Source organism: Marmota marmota, unplaced genomic scaffold (genome assembly GCF_001458135.2).
Source record: "Marmota marmota marmota unplaced genomic scaffold, marMar, whole genome shotgun sequence".
Classification (NCBI taxonomy): domain Eukaryota; kingdom Metazoa; phylum Chordata; class Mammalia; order Rodentia; family Sciuridae; genus Marmota; species Marmota marmota.
Window position 1 is genome coordinate 53,290,846 of NW_025999977.1, and position 21,082 is coordinate 53,311,927.

At 52.0% G+C, this 21,082-nt stretch overlaps 2 protein-coding genes and 1 long non-coding RNA gene across 8 annotated transcripts in view; 1 reads left to right on the forward strand and 2 right to left on the reverse strand.

Annotated features, from left to right (window-relative positions):
• Slc66a3 (solute carrier family 66 member 3) overlaps positions 1–8,350 on the reverse strand; it is a 14,799-nt gene extending 6,449 nt beyond the window's left edge. Inside the window, exons 1-4 of the mRNA XM_015479976.2 lie at positions 8,118–8,350; positions 3,853–3,935; positions 3,711–3,780; positions 881–938 (exon numbers count right to left, since the gene is read on the reverse strand). Of these exons, the coding sequence (XP_015335462.1) occupies positions 881–938; positions 3,711–3,780; positions 3,853–3,935; positions 8,118–8,260 (354 nt within the window). The 5' untranslated portion in view covers positions 8,261–8,350. The remainder of the gene's footprint in view (positions 1–880; positions 939–3,710; positions 3,781–3,852; positions 3,936–8,117) is intronic.
• Positions 1–21,082, reverse strand: part of CUNH2orf50 (chromosome unknown C2orf50 homolog) — a 22,494-nt gene that overhangs the window by 887 nt on the left and 525 nt on the right. Inside the window, exons 2-5 of one of the 6 annotated variants that reach the window (XR_007348205.1) lie at positions 15,872–15,911; positions 14,021–14,233; positions 3,853–3,935; positions 3,729–3,780 (exon numbers count right to left, since the gene is read on the reverse strand). Coding sequence is in view for 4 of the 6 variants with exons in the window: in XM_048804805.1 (XP_048660762.1) it covers positions 14,042–14,233; positions 15,872–15,911 (232 nt within the window). In the remaining 2 variants the exon portion in view is untranslated. Of the gene's footprint in view, positions 1–3,728; positions 3,781–3,852; positions 3,936–10,891; positions 12,212–14,020; positions 14,234–15,871; positions 15,912–21,082 lie in introns of those variants that run through there. The other 5 variants (XR_007348204.1, XM_048804805.1, XM_048804806.1 and 2 more) reach the window with 5 other exon arrangements.
• Positions 7,140–9,194, forward strand: LOC125617261. Its single transcript, XR_007348206.1, has 2 exons — positions 7,140–7,953; positions 8,755–9,194. It is a non-coding gene; the product is annotated as an uncharacterized LOC125617261 (long non-coding RNA).

Below are 21,082 nucleotides of genomic sequence, written 5' to 3' on the forward strand. Positions count from 1 at the left end.
GGGGGGGGGGGGTGAGAGTGGGGTTCAGGTCTCCCAGGGAAGCCATCTGCCGTTCGGCTGCTCTGCAGCTCCACCACATGCGGATACCCACTACCCTGTCCCCAGGCCCCCGGGGCTGCCATGGAGCAGGTACACAGGCCTGAAGGACAGACCACAGAGGGGAAGGGCAAATGGAGGTCATGAAGTGTTATCTCAGGAGGGCTGGTGAGAGCACAGAAGAGCACCCAGCACCACGGCCTTGACCTTCGGGCCTGACTCTCCAGGAGCCTGCACCGCCAGCTTCCCACCTTCCGCAGGGTGAAGGCTCACAGCTGCTGCAGCCTCCTCAGCCCCAGAGACCAGAACACAGCGACCTGCTGCAGGAGGCACCCGAGATCCCAGAGAAGACTCCCAGGTCGGCATGCAAGAGAATACCACCCTGGACCACAGGGTGGCCAGGCTCCAGGCGGTACTGCTGCACCCAGCCACCAAGTCAAGGACAGGTTGTCGGGGTGGGAGTGAAATCCATGAGTTTGCATGTGGCAGACAGTGGCCTGTGACCACCAGTGAGCTCCCCTTCTCGCATTAAGGAGCGACATTCACTTCTGTCATCTTGGAAAGATCTGTGGGCCAAGGCATCCTGACCCACTCTCAGAATCCCATGGGAAGTTTTGGCTCTGAGCTAAGTTAGGAAAAAATAAGACCTTTTACAAAGAGGAAAAAAAAAATGTTTGGGGTGGGGCAAAGCTAGAAAAAGAATGAGTATGTGGCCAATACGCAATTATCAACCCAGAAAGAAGTTCTCTAACTCAGTAAATCCTTCGTCCTCTGACTAGTACATGTGGTCAACAGTTACATACTGTGGGATGGGCCGCGGGTGCGTCATAGGGGCAACACTCACCATGGCCAGGTCAATGATCCACTTCTGCAGGCTGAGGATGAACCAAGAAGACACAAATCTTACCACGTGCTAAGGGACATGGCAGCAGGTTGCTGGCAGCTCCACCCCCCTCCCATCTCCTGTAGATGCACCAAGAGGATAAGCCACGGGTGGAACTGGGGCCTGTTCTGCTAGAACTTGCTGGACTTGGAAAAGACCAAAAGGGCTGCAAGTGGACATGAGCTTGAAGTTAAAGGAGCAGAAGCAGATCCCAGAAGAAACACACAGAGACCCCAGTGCTCAGGGACTATTCCCTGGGGCTGGAATGTTCCTTATTCCGACAGGCGGACATCTCCAACTTACTGTCTAAAGTTAAGCACTCACGCTGGGCATGGTGGTGCATGCCTGTATTCCCAGTCTCTAGGAGGCTGAGGTGGGAGGATCACCAATTCAAGGCCAGCCTCAGCAACTTATCGAGTCCCTAAGAAACTTTGTGAGACCCTGTCTCAAAATAGAATGGAGGAACTTTGGATGGGGCAAAAGGAGGGTGGGGAGGGATTATGGGGGTAGGAAAGATGGCGGAATGAGATGGACACCATTACCCCAGGTACATGTATGACTGCACGAATGGTCTATCTCTACGCCATGTACAACCCGAGAATTTGCACTCCGTTTGTGTATGATGAATTGAAAGAAATTCTGCTGTCACATACAACTAAGTAGAACACATAAAAATCATAATAATTAAAAAATAAATAAAAAATTAAAAAGGTTGGGGATGTGGCTCAGTTGTTAAGCACCTCCAGGTTCAACCCCTGCCCACAGCCCCAAAAGAAGTCCAACCCTACAAAGTAGGAATTTCTGCAGAACGGGTGCAGTGACCTTCTGACTGACTTCCTTCCCCCTTTCCCACCAACTGTCTTTTAAAATTTAAACAGCGGGGGGGTGGGCAATGCTGAGGGGGGAGAAACGATCTGGATTTCCATTCTGGCTGGTGTGTGGAGCTCAATGACGCTGCAGGACCAGCAAGTCCAGGAGGGGCGGCCAGGTGTCCCTGGGGGCTGGGGCAACTCACTTTCCATGTCTTAGTTTGCTCACCTGCTCAATGGACTTGCCATTCTCTGCCCTGCCTACTTCCTAAAAGCCCTCAGTACACAGGAGGAGCCCAGGAGATGGCTGTTATTGTAACTCATTACATTAATAATGCGAGGATTGAATCAGATGGTGCCTTGGGTCGCAGGTACACCAGAGGCAGCCGGGATCCAACTGGACACAACCCACTTCCACAGCACTCTCTAACTCGATTCCTTCAACTTCTTCTTGTGACTTTTTCTCCCCTCGATTCTGTACCAGCCCACTTCATTCTATTTATTCTCAATATACATGCAGCACTTTATAAAATTTGACCAGTAATAGAAGCTACTGAAATTCCACAGATGACTCATTTGCAGCATTACCAGATTCCCCAGAGAAAAACCCAGGATGGGGCTGGGGTTGAGCTCAGCGGTAGAGCACTTGCCTAGCATGTGTGAGGCACTGGGTTCGATTCTCAGCACCGCATGTAAATACAAATAAATTTCTATCAATAACTAAAAAAAAATTTTAAAAAGAAAAGAAAAACAAAAATACAGGATGCCCAGTCAAATTCTGAACTTCAGATTAACCAAAAAATTTTTGGACTAAAGTATGTCCCATGCCATATTGGGGATATACTTGTGCTAAATATATATATTTATTGTGACTATGGCGACCTCCTTATTTGCTTTCTGTAGGTCTCCACTGTCAGAAGGGTAAAAACATCTGCAGATATTCCAGACTTCAGTGCCCAGTTACGTGAATAGTTTACTGTCAACATCCAGGTGTTGTCATCTGCAGTCTCAGCGTTTGCACATCGATAAGCTGCTCTATTTTGTTTAAAAAGCAAATCACATAATGCTTTTCATCTTCCAAGTACTATTTGCAAAACCCTTAGCCCACCTGGTCTAACCTGAGAGTACAAGCGGCACAGCTCTGCGGGCCCTGTGCTGCGGGAAACAGAGCCACAGAACAGGGACTCGGGAGACAGCAGAGGGTTGGGACTCAATTAAGCACCACCTTCCTCCCCCCCCCAAAAGGGTGTGGAGCCCTGCAGGAAAAGGGTGCGGAGGATTAGTGAGCTGGCCCCTCCAGTGAAGGCTCCCCCAGCCCTTCCAGGGGTGTGAAGTTGAACCAGAGTGACAGCCAGTGCTCACCAACGGCTGAACCCAGGCCTCGCCCTCACTCAGGTGAGAGCAGCCAGGCTCCCACCATGACATGCCCTGCCTTGACCCAGAGGGACTAGCACCGGTGAGTCAGCCATCACAGGCCCACACCCTGTAGCCCACAGGCCAGGAGGTCAACCGGGTGTGTCAGTGGCAGGGGGTTGGATGCCAGGTGCTCTCATGGTCATTACTTAATAATCTGGCAGAATATTTCGGGCAAGGAAGAAAAGTCTCAGATAAACAAATAAGATAGGAGATACCGCTCTTGGCAGGGCTGATTCTATACGTCAGCAGGGAGACGCTAAACCTACCTACCAGATGATGCACAGCACAACCAGGCTCCCTGTCCCCGGGAGGCCACTGGCAGGGCCTGTGTGAGGGTCCGAGTACACAGACATTTTAGTTTAACCAAAAACCATACAGCTGGTACTGACCTGCTTCAAAATGCGTTGCTGTTAGCAAGTACCCCAGACCCCATTTCTTTCTTTCTTTCTTTTTTTCCCAACTGGGAGCTGGGGACGGACCCCAGGGCCTCACACTACTAGGCAAGTGCTGCATCCCTGAGCCACAACCCGCCCTCCAACCTTCTCACTCAGATGCTGAAAGGATACACAGCCATGTAGGGCGCGGCCTGTTTCATGTTTCCGTTAAAATGAAAGACACAGAGCAGGAGGGCGACATCTGGAAGGAAAGGCTCTGCGTGAGAGGAGGAGGGGCTCGGAGGCGGCCCGGAGAAGGGGCCAAGGGCCTTACCTTGAGCGATGAGAACGGGGTACTCCAGGTAGGTGAGCAGCGGGTTCCCGTAGTAACACTGGTAGCGCAGGAAGACCAGGAACCTGCAAAGAGGGAGCACAGATGTTCCCGGGGCCACCCTGCCCCCAGCCAGGCCCCAAACACAGGTGTGTTTGTTGCTAAGAGCTGATGGCTTGGAACCCATGTGCCACGGAACAGAAGTTGGAATAGAGTGGATGAAACGTGCAGGACCTGGGGCACCCAGAATGGCTGGGTGCTGGGCGGGAGTGCAACACAAACCATGGTGATGGGGTCCTTGAAGATGGCTGTTTACCAAGAAGGTTCCACAGAGGGCGAAGCGCTGACCAGGATCACAAGGGTGCAGCTTCTGGACCCAGGTCCGCCAGTCTGCAACGCTGGGCTCTCGGGAGCCCCCTGGAGACGCCACTCCCAAGGTGGCACTCACTGCTGTCACCCTAAGAGGTGGCTTAGGCAGAAAGGATCCCAGGGGGGCAGGGACATCCCTGGATGGTGGGTGGGGCCTGAGGGGGCTTAATGGAAGGCTGGCAGAGGTAGGGCTGCTCTAAGGCAGAAGGATGCTACCTGTCGCCTAAGGTGCCTCCCACAGCCAGGGGGAGAGGAAGGAAGAACACCCTCCAGGCCACTAGGAACCGCCTAGCTGGGTAAGAGGTTGGGGGTAAGAGGCTGGAGACCCCACGATCCTGGCCTTGTTGAGAGTGCAGCCTGGCGCAGTCCTGCCCTCTGGCTCACACAGGGCCTAGCCCAGCCTCTTCCCTCAGCCAGAATCCCCTGCTGTTCTCTCAGGCGCTGTCCCCTGCCCAGCTGTATCTCTCACGTCCATTGCTCCCCAGGGACAGGAAGGAAGGGGCCCACAGGAGGGGCTGGTGCTTTCCACAGGGTCCTTCCTAAGCTGGTAGGGGCAGCAGAAAACCCTTGTTAGCAAAGCATATGGTGGCTGGGGCCTGGGCCTGCGCTCCTGTTCCTGACAGTATCTAGGCTTAGCTGCAGGTGGTCACAGATTGGGAGGCCAGACCCTCAGGGGTCAGCCTCTACATGACAGCAGGGTCCCCAAAGCCTGGCTGCCTGCAGGGTCTGGGTGGGGGTGCTTTGCAGTTGACTTAGCTTCAAGGAGGAACAGGTGCTGTTCCCAGACTCTCCTCCCACCCTGCCCCCAGGGCCCTGGGGGAGGGGAGGCTGCTGCTGAGCTGAATGCCAGGACCTGGGTCTCTGTCACTGTGCAAACCTCCTGGAACACAGCCAGAGACCTGCAGAACAGGCTCCTGCAAGGTCAGAGTGTGCACACCTTCAGGAACCTCCACACTCGTGCCCATACCTTACAGACCACTTGGGGAAACTGAGGCCCAAAGAAGCCAAGGCCATATAGGAACTCAGGGACAAGATGAAAAGCCTGGATTTCCTCGTGCCAGCCAGGGTGCTGCCTGCAGCCCCAAGCTTGGTCCTCTACTCCCAGGCTGGTCCTCTGGTGCCATCCGCTTTTAGAGGGGGCTCAAATTTCCCACCTCTCCTGTGGCCTGGGAGGGTGCAGCAGTGTTTTTTATTTATTTTTAAATTATTTTTTCAAATTAAAAAGTAATAGTTAAAATGTCCATTATAATAAAACCAAGCCAGACATCATCTGGCACCCAGCCACTGTCCTGTTTATATCCCTTGTCTGCTCTGAGGAGTCATTTGAGTTTTCTGCTACCGCACACAGGCTGGAGGTTTAAACAAAAAAATACACAAAGCAAGTAGCCCAAGAGAAGGGGGCAGAGTCTGTATTTGAACCAGTTTTTTTCCAAAAGAATCTTCCCCAGAGGCCACCTCTGGGTAAAACTGATAACAGCCATCAGCAGTGAGCCTGTTCTTGGGTGTGAAGCCCCAGCCAGCTCCCAAGTCCCTTCCTGGGCTCCCTCCCATGGTAGGTGTTCACCGTGTGGCCTTGGGATGAAGGTCAAGAATGTGGAGCCCTAAGAGAGGCAGAGGGGTTCAGAACTACCCTGAGCTAGATCCCTGGGCACACTTCCTAACACCACTCAGAGCCTGGGTGTCCCCATCTGTAAGTGGAGATGCTCCGGGGCCTGGCTCCTGGTCTGTCGGACATGCACAGAGAATACTTTAAAAGGGGTGAAGATGTCTTCATCTTCCTTCTTTGGTCTGAACACATCTTCTAGTCTCACTGTTTCTGTTTCTGCCTGAGCTTCAGTTCCAGAAGGCCCCCAGCCTGGAGAAACCCTTGGTCCACACAGCTATCTCCTGGCCCTCCTGAAGACCCAGCCCAAGTGGCTCCCCTCCCTGAGTGATCAGAGAGATCTGACTGATCTGGGTCTCCCCAGGTCCCTCTGCCTCATGCTCCAGTTGACACACGTATCTCAAAAAATGTTTTATAGTTTGTTTGCTCAGAAGGGGGTCCTTACCAGAGACTGTCCTGCCTCTAAGCTGTCTGATGGTGGTAGACCCTCCTTCTCTCACTTTGTTAGCCCCCTAGTCCAGGCCAGAAAGCTGGGCATGGCCCAACAGGGTTCAGGCCTGCAGTGTCTCTGCTTGGTCCTGACCACCTCCCCAGGGAAGGAGGGGGAAAGAAGAGAGGGGAAAGGGTTGGGGGAGCAGCCAGGATGCACAGGGCAAGTTCCTGTGGAACTGCCCCGCCAACTCCTATTGTTCTATTGTCTGAGGATAAAAACAATCTGTACTTCCTAAAGCAGTTGTGCGGATTAAGTAAGGCAAAACCCAAGGTGCCAGGAGAGGGCTTGCAGAAAGTGCTCTGAGCCCCAAGTCCTGAAGAACAGTTGCTGGGGAGGGAGGCAGAGAAAGCTACTGGAATCCAGGGTGGAGCCTAAGCACTTCATCAGGCCTTGGAAGGGAGGGTGACTTCGGAGGTGGGCTTTATCACAGCCGGTTCAAGTCTGCGGGCTGGGCCCTGGCACTGCCCTGGAGGCAGATATGCAGGCTGGCGGCCAGCGAACTGAAGAGCCTCCTCTATCTGCACGGTGATCAACAGCAAGACAACACGCTTGAAGGCGCCACCCCAACCCCAACGTTTGGGCTGTCTGGCCCAGGAGAGACCACCTTGCCAGGGCGGGTTTGAGCTAGGTAAGCCGTGGGATGAGGCGTTAGCTGACACCGGATTTAAGACAGGCCCACCCCTCTGTCCCCCAGGTCGATTAGCGTTTCCCAAGCCATGCAGCCCTAGCGGGAATGCGGGCAGAGCAGGTGTGAGGGTTGGGACTCTGTAGGCATCAGTGTTCATCCAATCTTGCACGCGGGCAGCCACCGTGTCTTAGCAAGGGATCGAGCCAAATCCCACTCCTGGCTTTCCACGCCCTCATTCCCCGCACTGTCAGTCAGTGGGGCCACTTCTAGTCCTTGTACTGTGCCCTATCCCTCATTCTGCCAGCTTCTCCCCCTCCGTACCTGAAATGCAGGCTGCCTCCCACACTCTGGGCCCCACGCGCTCTCTCCAGATTTGTCCAGCCGGGGTGGGAGGCGCCCAGCATAAAGTTATTCACAAGCCCGTGAGGGGGTCACAAGCCCTCGGGTCAGCCGAGCTTCTCGGGAAAGGTTTCCTCCATTGGTGGGAACCCCATCGGTGCCCCACACCGAATGCTCGCGCACGGACCGGCCTCAGCAGGGTGCGTGCAGGACCAGCCCTCGGAGGTGCTGTGTGACCGTGGGGACGGGGGCCAGGAGGAAGGGGAGCGGGAGTCCAGCCGGGGCTAGGGTCAAGACCTCGCGTTTCAGGGACGTGTTTTCCCAAACAGAAGTTTCACAACTCTGCTCCACACGTTCGTCTTTAACTACCGGTCGGATACCCGCCCATCTTTCAAGCGCCAACCCACGTTCCCTTCCTCCTCTAGCTTCAAAGACATCTCCATGGTCTGATTCCCCAAATATGGACCTTCTACCTTGGTCCAAGCTCTCGTCGTAGAGGACAGGGAATCGAGACCAGAAAAGAGACCGGCGGTGCAGAGTAAGTTTAGGGACGATGAAGGACTCAAGGCTCAAATGGCTTTGCTCACAGCGGTGGGTTTTGTCACTACAGGACCAAGCGCTGATCCCGCTGGATGTCAACTTTCGCACGTGTAAAATGGGCGTGAGCAGTCAGTTCGTACCTCACCTGGCTTGGAGGAGGGCACCGAGGAGGGTGGGAGCAGACCCGGGAAGCAGCCCCAGCCCCAAAGCGCCCGACAACCCTCAGCTGCCCAGCTGTACTTGATTAGCCCGGCTCTCCGGGCTCCCAGCTGCGGCCAGGCCGTCTCGGGCCTTACCCGGCCAGCTCCAGAAGTAAACTCGGGAGGCTGATGCCCCGCGCGCTGCGCGCCGCCAGCTGCGCGTAGATCTGCGGCAGCTTGAGCCCGGCGCACACGCCCAGGGTGCTCCAGTTGCAGAACCACAGCAGCGCTTCCCGCATGGCGCCGGCCGTATCGCAGCTAGAAAACCGGGGCTCAACCCTCTGCAGCCAGAGGCGCACCCTCCTTCCGCCTTCCCATCCGCCAGCCCCGCCCGGCTGCCGCCCCGCCCAGGCCCCACCCTAGCCCTGAGCTGCGGGGACCACCCCACTCCAGACTGCCAGAGTCCGTCGTCCCGCCCGCCCCGCCTCCTGGTCACTCCGCTCCTCGCCTCGCCTGGATCACTGGCCGCCCTGTCGGGCTCTGCTGGCTCCGCCCCGGGATCGCCCGGTTCCGGGGCGGCGGCTCCCCGCACCCTGCCCGGCCCCGCCCGCTGCTGATTCACTTTTCCTCTTTCCACCCACCCGCACCCTTCTGAGCCGCCGGGAGGCGCCCCAGCAGTTCTGCTTCCCCGCGGTTGGGTTGGCACGGGCCAAACGGGCGCCCTCGGCGGGAGGAAGGGCCGTTCTGTAGCGATTCACTCTCTACAAGTGTCTTCGTTTCTTTTTCTCCTTAGGTTTTTCAGAGATTAAAACTTTCCATGACGCTTAAACTTCGTGTGCGTGCATCCTCCCAGTCTTCGGGAGGACCCTGCAACTGACCAGGAGAGGCAGCAGGACTCTCCGCGGCCCCCGGGACCAGCTGTCACCGGAGCTGGGTTGGAATCAGTGCTCCCAGGACCACCTAGGGAGTGCACCTGCTCTAGGGTGGGACAAAAGCTGGCCCTGGCGGGGACAGAAGCCTCTGGAGCTGTCTGCTCTGGAGTTCGTCGGGTGAGGCAGAGCGGTAACAGGAGGCTTTCTGTGTGGCTCTGAGACTTCTCCCCACGTGGCTGCTTGGCGTGAAGACAGAGATGTGATGATGTGATAGTGTGGCACTTGGGTGTGGGCAGACCTCAGGGGTCCTCCCAGCATAGGCATCAAGGTCTTCAATGAACAAACGCTTGACTTCTCTGCATCCCAGTTTCTTCATTTTAAAGTGGGGAAAACCATCCGCACCTCAGGAGGTATTGAGATTCACTTAGTAGGTGCTCAATATATGGTAGTCCCCCCAACAGGTGCAAACTAGAGAAAAAGTATTGGGGTTCTTGGACTCTGACTGCTCTCACAGCTGTGGGAGGCCCTAAGTGAAGTCAGGTTTGGGCCTCAGGACAGCTGACCCTTGAAACTATCTTCCGAAGTTTGGAGAGTGCCTGGGTGAGGGTCTCCACAGTTGGCTCACTGGGATAGCTCTCGGATATGCCCCCCAGGGCACAGAACGTTTCTCCTCTCCCCTGCACATTCACACTGGAGGGGCACCATTCTGACCCTGCTCCTCAGCTACAGCTGAGCACATGGGCTCCCTGCCTGCACCTAACCAAAGAATACCTTCACAGGGGACTAGAAATGGAGTGCTGATTATCTCCCTGGCTCTTCTCTGCAACCCAGGAGATGCCAACTCCAGAGCCATTGGTGGTGGCCATTCTCCCACCTTTATTTTTTATTTTCAATTCTCAAACCCTTGGAATGGTAAAAAAAAAAAAAAAAAATAGTACAATGGACACTCACTCTTCATCTAAATTTTTTTTCTTTTTTTTTTTTAAGAGAGAGTGAGTGAGGGAGAGAGAGAGAGAGAATTTTAATATTTATTTTTTGGTTTTCGGCGGACACAACATCTTCATTTGTATGTGGTGCTGAGGATCGAACCCGGGCCGCACGCATGCCAGGCGAGCGCGCTACCGCTTGAGCCACATCCCCAGCCCCATCTTCATCTAAATTAACTAGCTGTTGACACTTTATCCACATTGCTTTATCTATCTCTATTTACACACCAAACGTTCGTGTTAAGCTATTGGTGAGTTTGTTATAGACCTCACAGCACTTTACAGACTGCAGCAGCGGGGCCTCCTAAGAGCAAGAGTGTTCTACGTAACCCCAGAAAAATCATCCCATGCTGCACACTCTGCAGGCAGTGGGACACTGATACAATGTTGTCACCTCAGGTTTAGTCCATCTTCTAAGACTCAGCAAAGTGTCCTTTATAACCAGCTTTGCTTGAACCCTGGAGCTGGATCCAGGATGGTCTGTCCAGTCTGGTCTGGATCACTTTCCAGCCTTCCTTTGTCTTTCATGACATGGATGTTTTCGAAGAATCAAGGGCAACTATTTGGCAGAATGTCCCTCTGTTTGAGTTTGCCTGGAGTTCTTTGCTGATTACACTCAGGTTATGCTATTTATTTACTTATATTTGGCAGGAGGACTTACTACCTTGGGTCAGTTGTCTTGCTCTTTGTGGGGTTGAGTTTATTAAGTTGGTTAAGGTGGTATGTTCTAGATTTCAGCATTTACTGTTCCCTAAGAATCTTTGGCCCAATGTTTTTAGTATCTTTTATTCTTACCTAAATTAGTATTGCTATGACAGGCACCAAAAGGTGATTTTAGGGTATGGTGGCACACACCTGTAATCCCAGTGTCTTGGAAGGCTGAGGCAGGAGGATCACAAGTTCAAAGCCAGCCTCAGCAACTCAGCAAGGCCCTAAGCAACTCAGTGAGACCCTGTCTCTAAATAAAATGCAAAAAAAGTGGGGCTGGGGTTGTGGCTCAGTGGTAGAGCGCTCGCCTAGTATGCATAAGGTACTAGGTTCGATCCTCAGCAAAAATATAAAATAAAGACATTGTGTCCACCTAAAACTAAAAAAAAAAAGCAAAAAAAAAGGTTAGAATGTGGCTCTGTGTTTGAGCACTCTGAGTTCAATCCCCAGTACCATAAAAAGGAAAAAGTGATTTGTTGTTATTTACTCTATAACTTCTTATCTTCAATAGAAGAGATCCTCCTCGATACCTGAAATTTTAAAAATTGTTAGATTTATTATCATTATTATCATTATTAGTGTTATTGGATGTAGTTCGTGGGCACTGCCATGGGAAGTGGCTTCTCAGGTGTAGCCAGGTATGGCCTCTTCTTTTTCTTTTGTTCCTGGGGCTTGGACCTTGGGTCTCATGCATGATGTCTGGCAAGTGCTCCACCACTGAGCTACACCCCAGCCCTTTCTATTTTATTTTGAGACAGGGTCTAAGTTGCCCAGGCTGGCCTCAAACTTGTGATCCTCCTGCCTCAGCCTCTGGAGTAGGTGGGATTACGGGTGTGCGCCATCTTGCCTGGTGGGTATGGGTTTTATTGTCCTTCATTTTCCATATTTGTTGTCCCAAATATGTCCCGTGGGATCCCCTTCAGGTTGGTTCTTCTGTCCCTTTTATGTTCCTCATCGAGTTTGAACACTGCCTTATTTCCTAACACAGGAAGGTGCTCCTGGCTTACTTGGATGGTGGTTGTTCTGGTTTTGTTTTGTTTTGTTTTTTTTTATCATGTGGAAGCGGAGATGCTGGGTCTGCCAGAGAGCAGAATGAGGCCGAGGTGCTCAGAGAAGCAGTGATCAGAAGGGAAAGAAGAATCCTTCCAGGCTTCACGATGGCTCTTTGGCTCCTGCTTCCTGTCCCTTCCAGATCCCTGCCACTGCCAAGTCCTTGGCTCTGAGACACCCACACATCTCTCTGTTGACAATGCCCCTTTTGCTCTTGCTGTACCCGGGCCCTGAGGCCTCCCAGCCCAGCCAGCCTCCGGAACAAAGCAAGACACTGGGTCAGAACCTGGTCCCAGTTCCCTTGGTTCTGGTGGGTGGCTCAGGGGTGGGGAAGGTCAAGTGCAGATGTCCTCTTGAAAAGAAGGCAGGTGGGGCAGGGATCGGCTGGAGTGTGGCGGTCATGAGCATCTCCAGGGCCACACAGGTTGGCTGCAGAGTGCAGAGACATGCTCTATGTGCAGAGGCCACTGAGCATCCTGTGGTTCAGAGGGGTCCCGGCCCTGTGGTGGTGGGCTACGAGAAGACTGCTGCAGGAGGCTCTGGATCCAAGAGAATGGAAAACATGTAGGCAAAATTTGCAGTCGAAGCTTGCAGCCAAGGTCAGCCGAGCCCCAGTGACATGCAGACCTGTGGGCTAGACAGTGGGTGGGACGTTGCATTGCATCCCTGCGGCTGGCTGATGCACTCAGTACTTACTACCTGAGTGCTCAGAAGCTACAGTCCCGGAGCTGATGCTGCCCTGGGCACCCGCCTCCTCCCCCTCTCCCTGTGACCTGGAGTGGGAATGAGCTGGGTGAGCCTGACCAGATGGATCCAAGCAAGCCCTTGGCTCAGTTTAGAGACCAAACGGTGACAAAAACAGCCACGAAAGAGATTTGGGCACCATGCCAAGCAGAGCCTGTGCTTATCCACTGCACTGTCTGTGTTCCCAGGAGTGGCAGAACCACCCTGGCCCTGGCCCCCTCCCTCCCTCCAGGGGCAGGTAGAGAAGCTCTTGGTGAGTCCTTCCAGCCTACACAGGCACCACCACCTGCAGTGGCAGTTGACCTCAAGGTCCCTCATACCTTTTGCTCCTCTCTGTTCTCTTCCTAAAGTGGAAACTGTGCTTTTTTTTTTTTTTGGAGTTATAAAAATAATATATATGCATGCTCATGGCAAGAACTCAGACGGGGTCTTTAAGGAGCCCTAGAAGCTGGCTTTGGACCCCTCCAGCCTGAGGACAGGCATTTGACCTTCATTTGATGCTGCCATGGTATGACCTTGACCCCTGACTGTGCAGGCTACTGCCTTTAGCCTGACATGTGATCTCAGGTTGGAGGGGAGCCCAGCTTCCATCGCAGACTCTGAGAAAGAAGCTGCTCCTCTTGAGCCAGCCTGCAGGCTGTGTGCTGCGCCCACCCCCTTCCTCCTGCTGGCCAGAGGGGCCTGGGGTCTTGCTCCACACTCTTGCAGGGTCAGGGTGTGCAAGTGGAGTACCTGGGGGAGGGGGCTGCGTGTGGAAGCAGTGTGCCCTGCAACTCCTGGTAACACCTAGGACCTGTTCTTGTGGTGGTGGGATGCTTTCTCAGGGACCTGGAGACTTTCCTTAAGCAGAAAACCCTATAACTTGCTAAATATTTGGGACTCTATGAACTGAGTGAAGGGTGGCATATAGTCTACTACTTAAGTATGTGGTACTAGAACTAAGCTGACCTGCTGGTTTGAACCCCATCTTTACCACTTGCCAGCTGTGTGACCTTGGGCCAGTGACTTCATTTCTCTGTGCCTAGATTGCTCCACCTGCCAGGTATCATAATATTTGTCCCACATGGTTGCTGAGAAGATCAAGTGCAGTAATACACATAAATGACAGTAGCACTTAAGGTTAGTTGTAAGGCTGAATAAAACCCAAGCAAGTGTCAAGGAAAAACAGCCATTCCGGTCCCTGCAGTTTCTGCTCTCCTCAAGGGGCCGTCTAAAGACAGGGGTGTGTGCTTGAGACTACCTCGAAGCTGACTTTGAAGACTGGAAGAACCTGCAGGCCAAAGAAAGCCAGTGACCTCTAGAAACTTAAGGCACCCCGGGGCTCCTCCTCCAGCCTCCTAAAGGAGCCCCCCTCTAACCCTCACAGCTCCGGGGCCCCTTGACTTTGGCCCAGTGACACCCACATCCTACTTATAACCTTCAAAACCATAAGATGATACACGCATGTCGTCTTGAGGCACTCAGCAGCTGGAGGGAACACGTGTCACAGCTGGGCCAGGAGGCACCGAGGCTGGAGCGAGGCTGCAGGCCAGGGTGGGCGGCAGGATTGGAACCCAGGCTGTCGGGGCGTCCTGGTTCCTGAGCTGCAGCAGCTGGAGTGGCCGGGGTTCTGCGGTCCTGGCAGGTTTCTCATCCTCCTAATCTCCTGTGAGCCAAGAGAACCCTCCGGAGGCTGCCGAGGCCCCCACCTCACACCCACCTGCGGAGGCCGGGGTTGCCCCTAGGCCGGCTGCAGCTCCACCTCCAGCTTCTTCTTCCGAACCCCTTCAGTGACAGAGAAGTCCATGCGGATGAGGGTCCTCCCCAGGGGCGTGTCCACCCTGCTGCCCACAACCTGGTTTGTGGAATTGGGGAGTGTGTCCGAGAAGAGGGGCACGGAGTCCGGCAGCTTCTCAGGCTCCTTCTTATTGCCCTGAGGAGGGGGCACAGCGCGGGTCACACGCTCTTGTGGGAAAAGGAGAGAACTGGCTGCTCAGGGCGCCCTCAGGATGGAGAGGACAGAGGTCAGGTGGCTTGCTGGGTAAGTATGTGGTACCAGAACTAAACTAAGCGGCTGGTTGGAGCCCCATGTTTACCACTTGGTGGGAGCAACTCCAGCCTCCGCAGGTGGGTGTGAGGTGTTTCTGTCCCAGTTTGGACAAAAGACTCCCATCAAGAGTGGGGTGACTCTGCAGCTGTGGCAGGTCTGCCCCTCAGCATCCTGGGCACCCTCAGGCATCCCAGGCCTCCTGACTTTTCCTCTGTGACTGTGGCAAACGAGGGAGGGACCTTGCCTTAGGCCTCTTCTTCCCATATGGAGGGAAGACAGAGGTGTGTGTGTGTTTGTGTGCGTGTTTTTTTACTTAAAGTGTAACATTCATACAGAAAAATGCACAGATCATAGCTCAAAAGTTTTTTACAAACATGTCTGCTAACCCTGTCTAGATTAAAAAAAAAAAAAATCAGCTCCCCAGACCCCTCCTTTCAACCCCCAGCCACTGCCTCCACCGGCAAGGCAACCTGATCTGACCTCTAACTCCAGCCTGTTCCTGCCTCTTGTGTCTGCCTCCTTCTTCACCACCATGTCCACGAGGGTCCTTCTGGTTTAGCGAGTGGCTGCAGCTCTCTCACTCCTGCTGTTCCACCACGTGAGTTCCGTGACTGTCCCCAACTCCTTAATCTATTGGGGTGATTTCAGATTGTGGCTCTGATGCGTCGGCCCTCTGAGCATCCGAGCACAGGCCTTGGTGAATTCTGCTGCTGAGTGCACCAATGAGTGTGTGGGAATTAAGAATAATCTGCGCCTCCTTAGGGTCATCTTGTGCCACCCTTCATCTGACAGAAGCAGCATGATCAGTCAGATAAGGAGATCCCGGCTTTCACCCGGGACAGCCCCTGCCCATGTGGCCTTCCTTTGGGGATTGAACCCAGGGCCTCGTGCATGCTGGGCAAGCACTCTACCTCTGAGCAACACCTCCAGCCCTCTTTTTAAAAATTTCAGGCAGAGTCTCTCTAAGTCACCCCAGCTGGCCTCCAATTTGCAATCCTCCTGCCTCAGTCTTCCAAGTCCTTGGGATTTCAGGTTGGTGCCACAGTGCCCGATTTATTGAAAGCCTTTCATTGGGGGAGCTACAGTTTCTGGTGGCAAAGTGGAGGGTGGACTGGAGGTGGGACTACCTTGATCTGGCTTTGAAGACAGGAAGGAGCTGCAGGCCAAGGAAAGCCAGGACTCGGGAAATTCGTTCTCAGTGTTTTTACCCAGGCTCCCTCTCCTCCTTGGCTGGGCACACGCATGTTATGCATCTTGGATCAGCAGAAGGGTCTTATCAGCAAATGCCTGCCATTTCCATTGACTCACATCAATAAAACCAGCAAGTACTAGGGGGACAGTTCTGAATGTTCTGTATAAATATTTTCTTTTCCCAGACCCTGTGTTTCTTACAGCTATTTTATTCCTCATTCCAGTATCAAGCACAAAGTAGATCCTTGGTAAATGTTAGATGAATGTAGGGGAAAAGTTAATAAATTTTCACACTAAAAGTGTGTTTCACAGGAACGTGTTTTGCCTTACCATCGGGTCATAGTCTTTCAGGAAACTCCAGTTCTCAACCCTGGAAAGAAAGAACACGTGGGCAGCATGAATTCTTTCTGAGACTTTTTTTTTTTTTTTTTCTGAGACATTTTTAAGACTGACTTTCACTATGTCAAGTAAACCATTCCATGTCACTATGTATCACATCACCAAAAATTCAAATAACTTTTCTTTTTTTCTTTTTTGGCACTGGGGATTGAACCTGAGGTGCTTTACCACTGAGCTATATCTCTAGCCTTTTCTATTTTATTTTATTTTTTTAATTTTAAGACAGTGTCTCCTTTAGTTGTTGAAGGTCTCACTAAGTTTCTGAGGCTGGCCTCAAACTTGCGATCCTGCCGCCTCAGCTTCACCAGTCTGGGATTACAGGCATGTGCCACAGGGCACATATATGTATTAGGCTGGGCCCTGATAGAAACTGGACCCAGGGGTGCTTAAGCACTGAGCAACATCCCCAGCCCTTTTTATTTTTATTTTGAGACGGGGCCTCACTAAGTTGCTGAGGTTGGCTTTGAACTTGCCATTCTCCTGCCTTAGCCTCCCAAGCTGCTGGGATTGTAGTCATGCACCACCAAGCCCCGTTCTAAAATAATTTTTAACTGAAACAAATGCCAAGTGTCAACCAGGTATTTATGGTGCATTCTATAAAGTGAACACACATTTTCATGACTAATGACTTCCCAGAGTGGTAACTCTGTTGCTAAGGAAACGGATGGCTGCAATTTTACCACATCTCTGCATTTTCAGAAGGCCACATTAGGAGACCTCAAGTATTTTGTGAAGGAAAGCCAGTTTCCACACCCCAAGCCTTGGGAACCTTGCAGGGTGTGTGCAGAGAAGGTGGGGGTAGGAGAATGGCATGACAGGCCCTTGTAGTTGGATTTTTATTGGAATCTATTTTTCTAAAGTCAAATAACTTTACAAGACATAATAAATACAGCTTTCTCTGCACCTAGCCTCACAGCTCCTGAGCCCATGTCCTAGAGTCAAATTGTCCCTAGCTTTTTAGCTATTTCTTCAGCCTTCTGCCTTCATATTTTGAAACCCTATGCTAACCTTTGCTTGATTTAAAAAAAATTATACTTTCTTTTGACTTCCTGTTATAGGAGACGGATGAGTTGGCATTCTGACCTGCCTCCCCTCCCGCCATCCTTCCAAACTAGTTGTAGGTCTTGGTTAGCTTGATATGTATTATTTATGTGGGACGGTCATAGGAATGCTGTTCCTTGGGCCGGGTGTGGTTCAGTGGAGCCCCTTCCTAGCATGCTCACAGCTCTGGGCTTAATTCCCAGCAATGGAAAAATAAATCAAAAATACTATTCACTGATGAACTAAGGAGCAGAATATGGTCTCTGTTCCTTTCTTATGCAACTTGGTCTTTTTTCTAGGTCTAATAATTACATTTGCTTCCAATTTTCTAGGTGTCTATGATCATTGATTCCAAATGCTCCAAGAAAATCCTAAAGCCCCTCTCAAGAGTGTCCATTCAGTCAGTATCATCAGGTGGCCCACAACTCCTTTAACAGTGCCTCCTGCAGAGACTTCCTGTGGAGCCCTGTCCTCCTGCTCTGGACTGGCCCTGCAAGACCACGTGGCTGGTCCCTTTCTTCACCCCTGCCCTGGGGCCTCTCTCTTTGGGAACTCAAATCTGTTTGTGAGGAACACATCCATCATCATTTGTGGAGTCATGTTTCTTTGGTTCTGGAAAATTCCCACACATTTGCTCTTCAAATGTTTCATTTCGGCTTGGGGAGCTCCGACCATCTCGTTCAGTTTCCCTCTTGTTTTCCTGAGTGATTTATATGAGTCTATCTTGAGTTCGTGAATTCTCACTTCAGTTTGTTGTACTTTTCAGTTTTTTTAAAATTTTTTAGTTGTAGATAAACACAATACCTTTATTTTATTTATCCTTTTTTTAATGTGTTGCTGAGGATCGAATCAGAGCCTCACATGTACAAGGCAAGCGCTCTACCACTGAGCCACAACCCCAGCCCTACTTTTCAGTTTTATATGTTTTTATTTCTAGAAGTTCTACTTGACTTTTCCAGGTTGTCTAACTGTGCCAGGCGCAGACTCTGACCCACACCTTGTAACACCTGTGCCCTCCTGGGCGCTCTGTGTCCCCTTCTGCTGCCTGCTGTGGTTCCTCTGTCACTGTCTTGACATCCCCATCCCATCCCCCCCCTTTGCTGTTCAAGGAAGGGCTCTTTCCGTCATTTGGACTCTCAGAGCCACGCTGACCCCTAGGGAGGGCCGAGGAAAGGTGTCAAGTTCTCATGCGTGTCCAGCTGCCTGTGTGCTGTGGCAAAGCTCCTTCCTCCTAGGAGTCTGTCTCCCCTCTGGTGAGGTGGGATGGGGTTGGCTCGCTGACACCTGGAAGGTGGCAGGTCCTCATGAGGGTGCTCTTGGTGTAAGTACAAACTGGATTTCAGACTTGGCACGAAGAGGGATATAAAATGTCTCTTCATTAACTTTATAGACTGACCTCATGTAGACATGGTAATAAATTGGATATTTAGGGTTTAGTTTACTATTAAAATGTTCCTGTTACATTTTTAAAGATGGCTACTAGAAATTTACAATTGTGTATGTGGCTTTTATTATATTTCTACTGGCAAGCTCTGCTTGGGGCTCTCCTGGCCTCCAAAACCCTGGCCTCCTGGTCTCTGTGCCTCCTGGCCTCCTGGCTTTCTCCTCTGGCTTCTCAGTCCCCTGGTGACTTCTGGGATCTTCGGGAAGGTCTGCAAGTCTGTCCTGGGTTCTCTCTTATGGATGCTCTGTGTTCTTCAGGGGAAGCCTGTTCTTGTCGCTGGTGTCAACATTGGCCTTTTCCTTTTAAAAACTGATATTGAACTCATATATCACAAGATTCACCCTTTTAAAATGTACAACCCAGGGGTTTTTGGTATGTTCATAAAGTTGCACGACCATGGCCACTATTGAGTCCAGAGCATTCTCACCATCCTCAAAAGAAAGCCCATCTCTGTTAGCAGTCACTCCTTTCCCACTTCCCTTAGCTCCCGGGAACCAGGAGCCCTCGTCCTCCCCCAAGGTCTTCAGTGTCTGGAAGCACACCTCCCACTGCCCTTGGGGAACTCCATTTGTCAGTGACCCAGGCACTTAGAACTCATCAGAGCTTTGTCATGGACCTGCTCCTCTCTGTTAGTTTTTCAAACTCCAGTGTCTAGGCTGGGATGTCCCTCCTCCTTCACTCCTTCCTGCCCCTCCTCCCACACCTGCTTGGTGTGCAAATCTTCTGTGCCATTCTGCAGGAGGCCTTTCAACCTTCCTGTTTCCTTTGTGGTGTACAATAGATCTGGACCCTTTTCTTAGATGGTCTCCAAAATCAACTCAAAGCCATAGGAGAAAGTTTCAGGCCACTGGTCTTGGCAATGACTTCATGGATAGGATATCAAAACTATAGGTAACAAGGGCAAAAGTAGACACGAGGGGTTATGTCAAACTGAGAGCACTTCTGAGCAGCAAAGCACACAATCAACATGAAAGAGCAATGTATGGAAGGGGAGAAAATATTTGCAAAACACCTATCTGATAAGGGGTTAACTTCCAAATCATGGCAAACTCCCACAGCTTAATAGCAAAAAACAAAATAATCCAATTGAAAACTAGGCTCGAGATTCAAATAGCTACTTTTCCAAGGCAGACATGCAGATGTCATCAGGCATGTGAAAAGATGCTCAAAGCTGCTCATCATCAAGGTAATGCAAAGCCAAGCCACAATGAGACCCTCTCACCCAGTTAGGAGGATGGCTGTTATCAGAACACAACAGATAACCAACGAGTGTTGGCAAGGTCGTGGAGAAATTGGAAACCTTGTACACTGTTGGGGGAAATGCAAAATAGTGCGGCTGCTATGGAAAACAGCATGGACAGTTCTCAAAACATTATAAATGGAACCACCATAACGTCCAGCAATCCTGCCTCGGATATTTATCTGAAAAAAATTGAAGTTTGGCTCTTGAAGAGAGATATGCACTCCCATGTTCATTGCAGCATGGTTTACCATTGCCAACATGTGGGGAGTGAACCTAAATATCTATGGGCAAATTGATGGGTAAACAAAACTGTGATCTACCCGTGTAACAGAAGCCAGCCTCAGCAATAGGGAGGCGCTAAGCAACTCACTGAGACCCCGTCTCTAAATAAAATACAAAATAGGACTGAGGATGGGGCTCAGTGGTCAGGTGCCCCTGAGTTCAATCCCTAGTTCCCTCTCCCCATAAATAAATAAACAAATAAATAAATATTATTCAGCTTTTAAAAAGAAGAAGATTCGGCCATATGCTGTATCACGGATGAACGTGGAGGACATAAAGCTAAGTAAGCCAGACTTGGAAAAGCAAAAGTGCGGGTGATGTTTGCATACTGCATGACCATACTGATATCAGAGGCACATAAAAAGTCAGAAGGTGGGGAAGGGGAAGCAGGCAGTGCTAATGAACAGGTGTAAAATTTCAGTTTTGCGACAAGGATAGATTCTAGAGCTCTCTTTAACTAGTCATTTAATAATGTAAACGAGGACGGGTGTGCAGCACATTCTTCTGTAATCCCGGTGACACGGGAGGCTGAACAAGGAGGATGTCAAATTCAAGGCTAGCCTCAGCAGTTTAGCAAGACCCTGTCTCACAAGGGGTTGGGGATGACTGATCCACAACCCCAGCCCCTGCTGTTTTTTCTTAAATGCATGGAGTTCATCCTCCGCCCCTCCTCACGCCTTCGCCTGCTGGTCACCTCTCCGGAGAGGTCTCCGTGAGCTCACTCCCCCGCAGCCATCCCCTCCGAGGACAACGTGGAAACTGTATCGATCTCCGTGCGAGTCTTTGGCTGTCCTGGGAATGCGCCCCCCCCGCCGGGCGGCGGCCAAGGCGGGGGCTGCGCCGAGCGCTCGCGGGGTCTCCGCCGAGTGGGCGCTGAAGGCGGCCTGTGCCCTGGAGCAGCGCAGCGCAGCTCCAGCCCCATCCCGGCTTCCCCTCGGCCTCGCCCGGCCTCCTCCGCGGGATCCAGCCCGAGGGCAGTTCTGGGGGACTGGGGACCTCGCCCCTCCAGGGGCTGCCGGGACCCGAGGGCCTCCCTCCTCCCGCAACCTCCTCTGCTCCTGCGCCCGGCCCGGCCTCTCTCGCACCCGCGGCCCCCGATCACTTTGCCCCCGCACCCCGGGCTCCCCTTTCT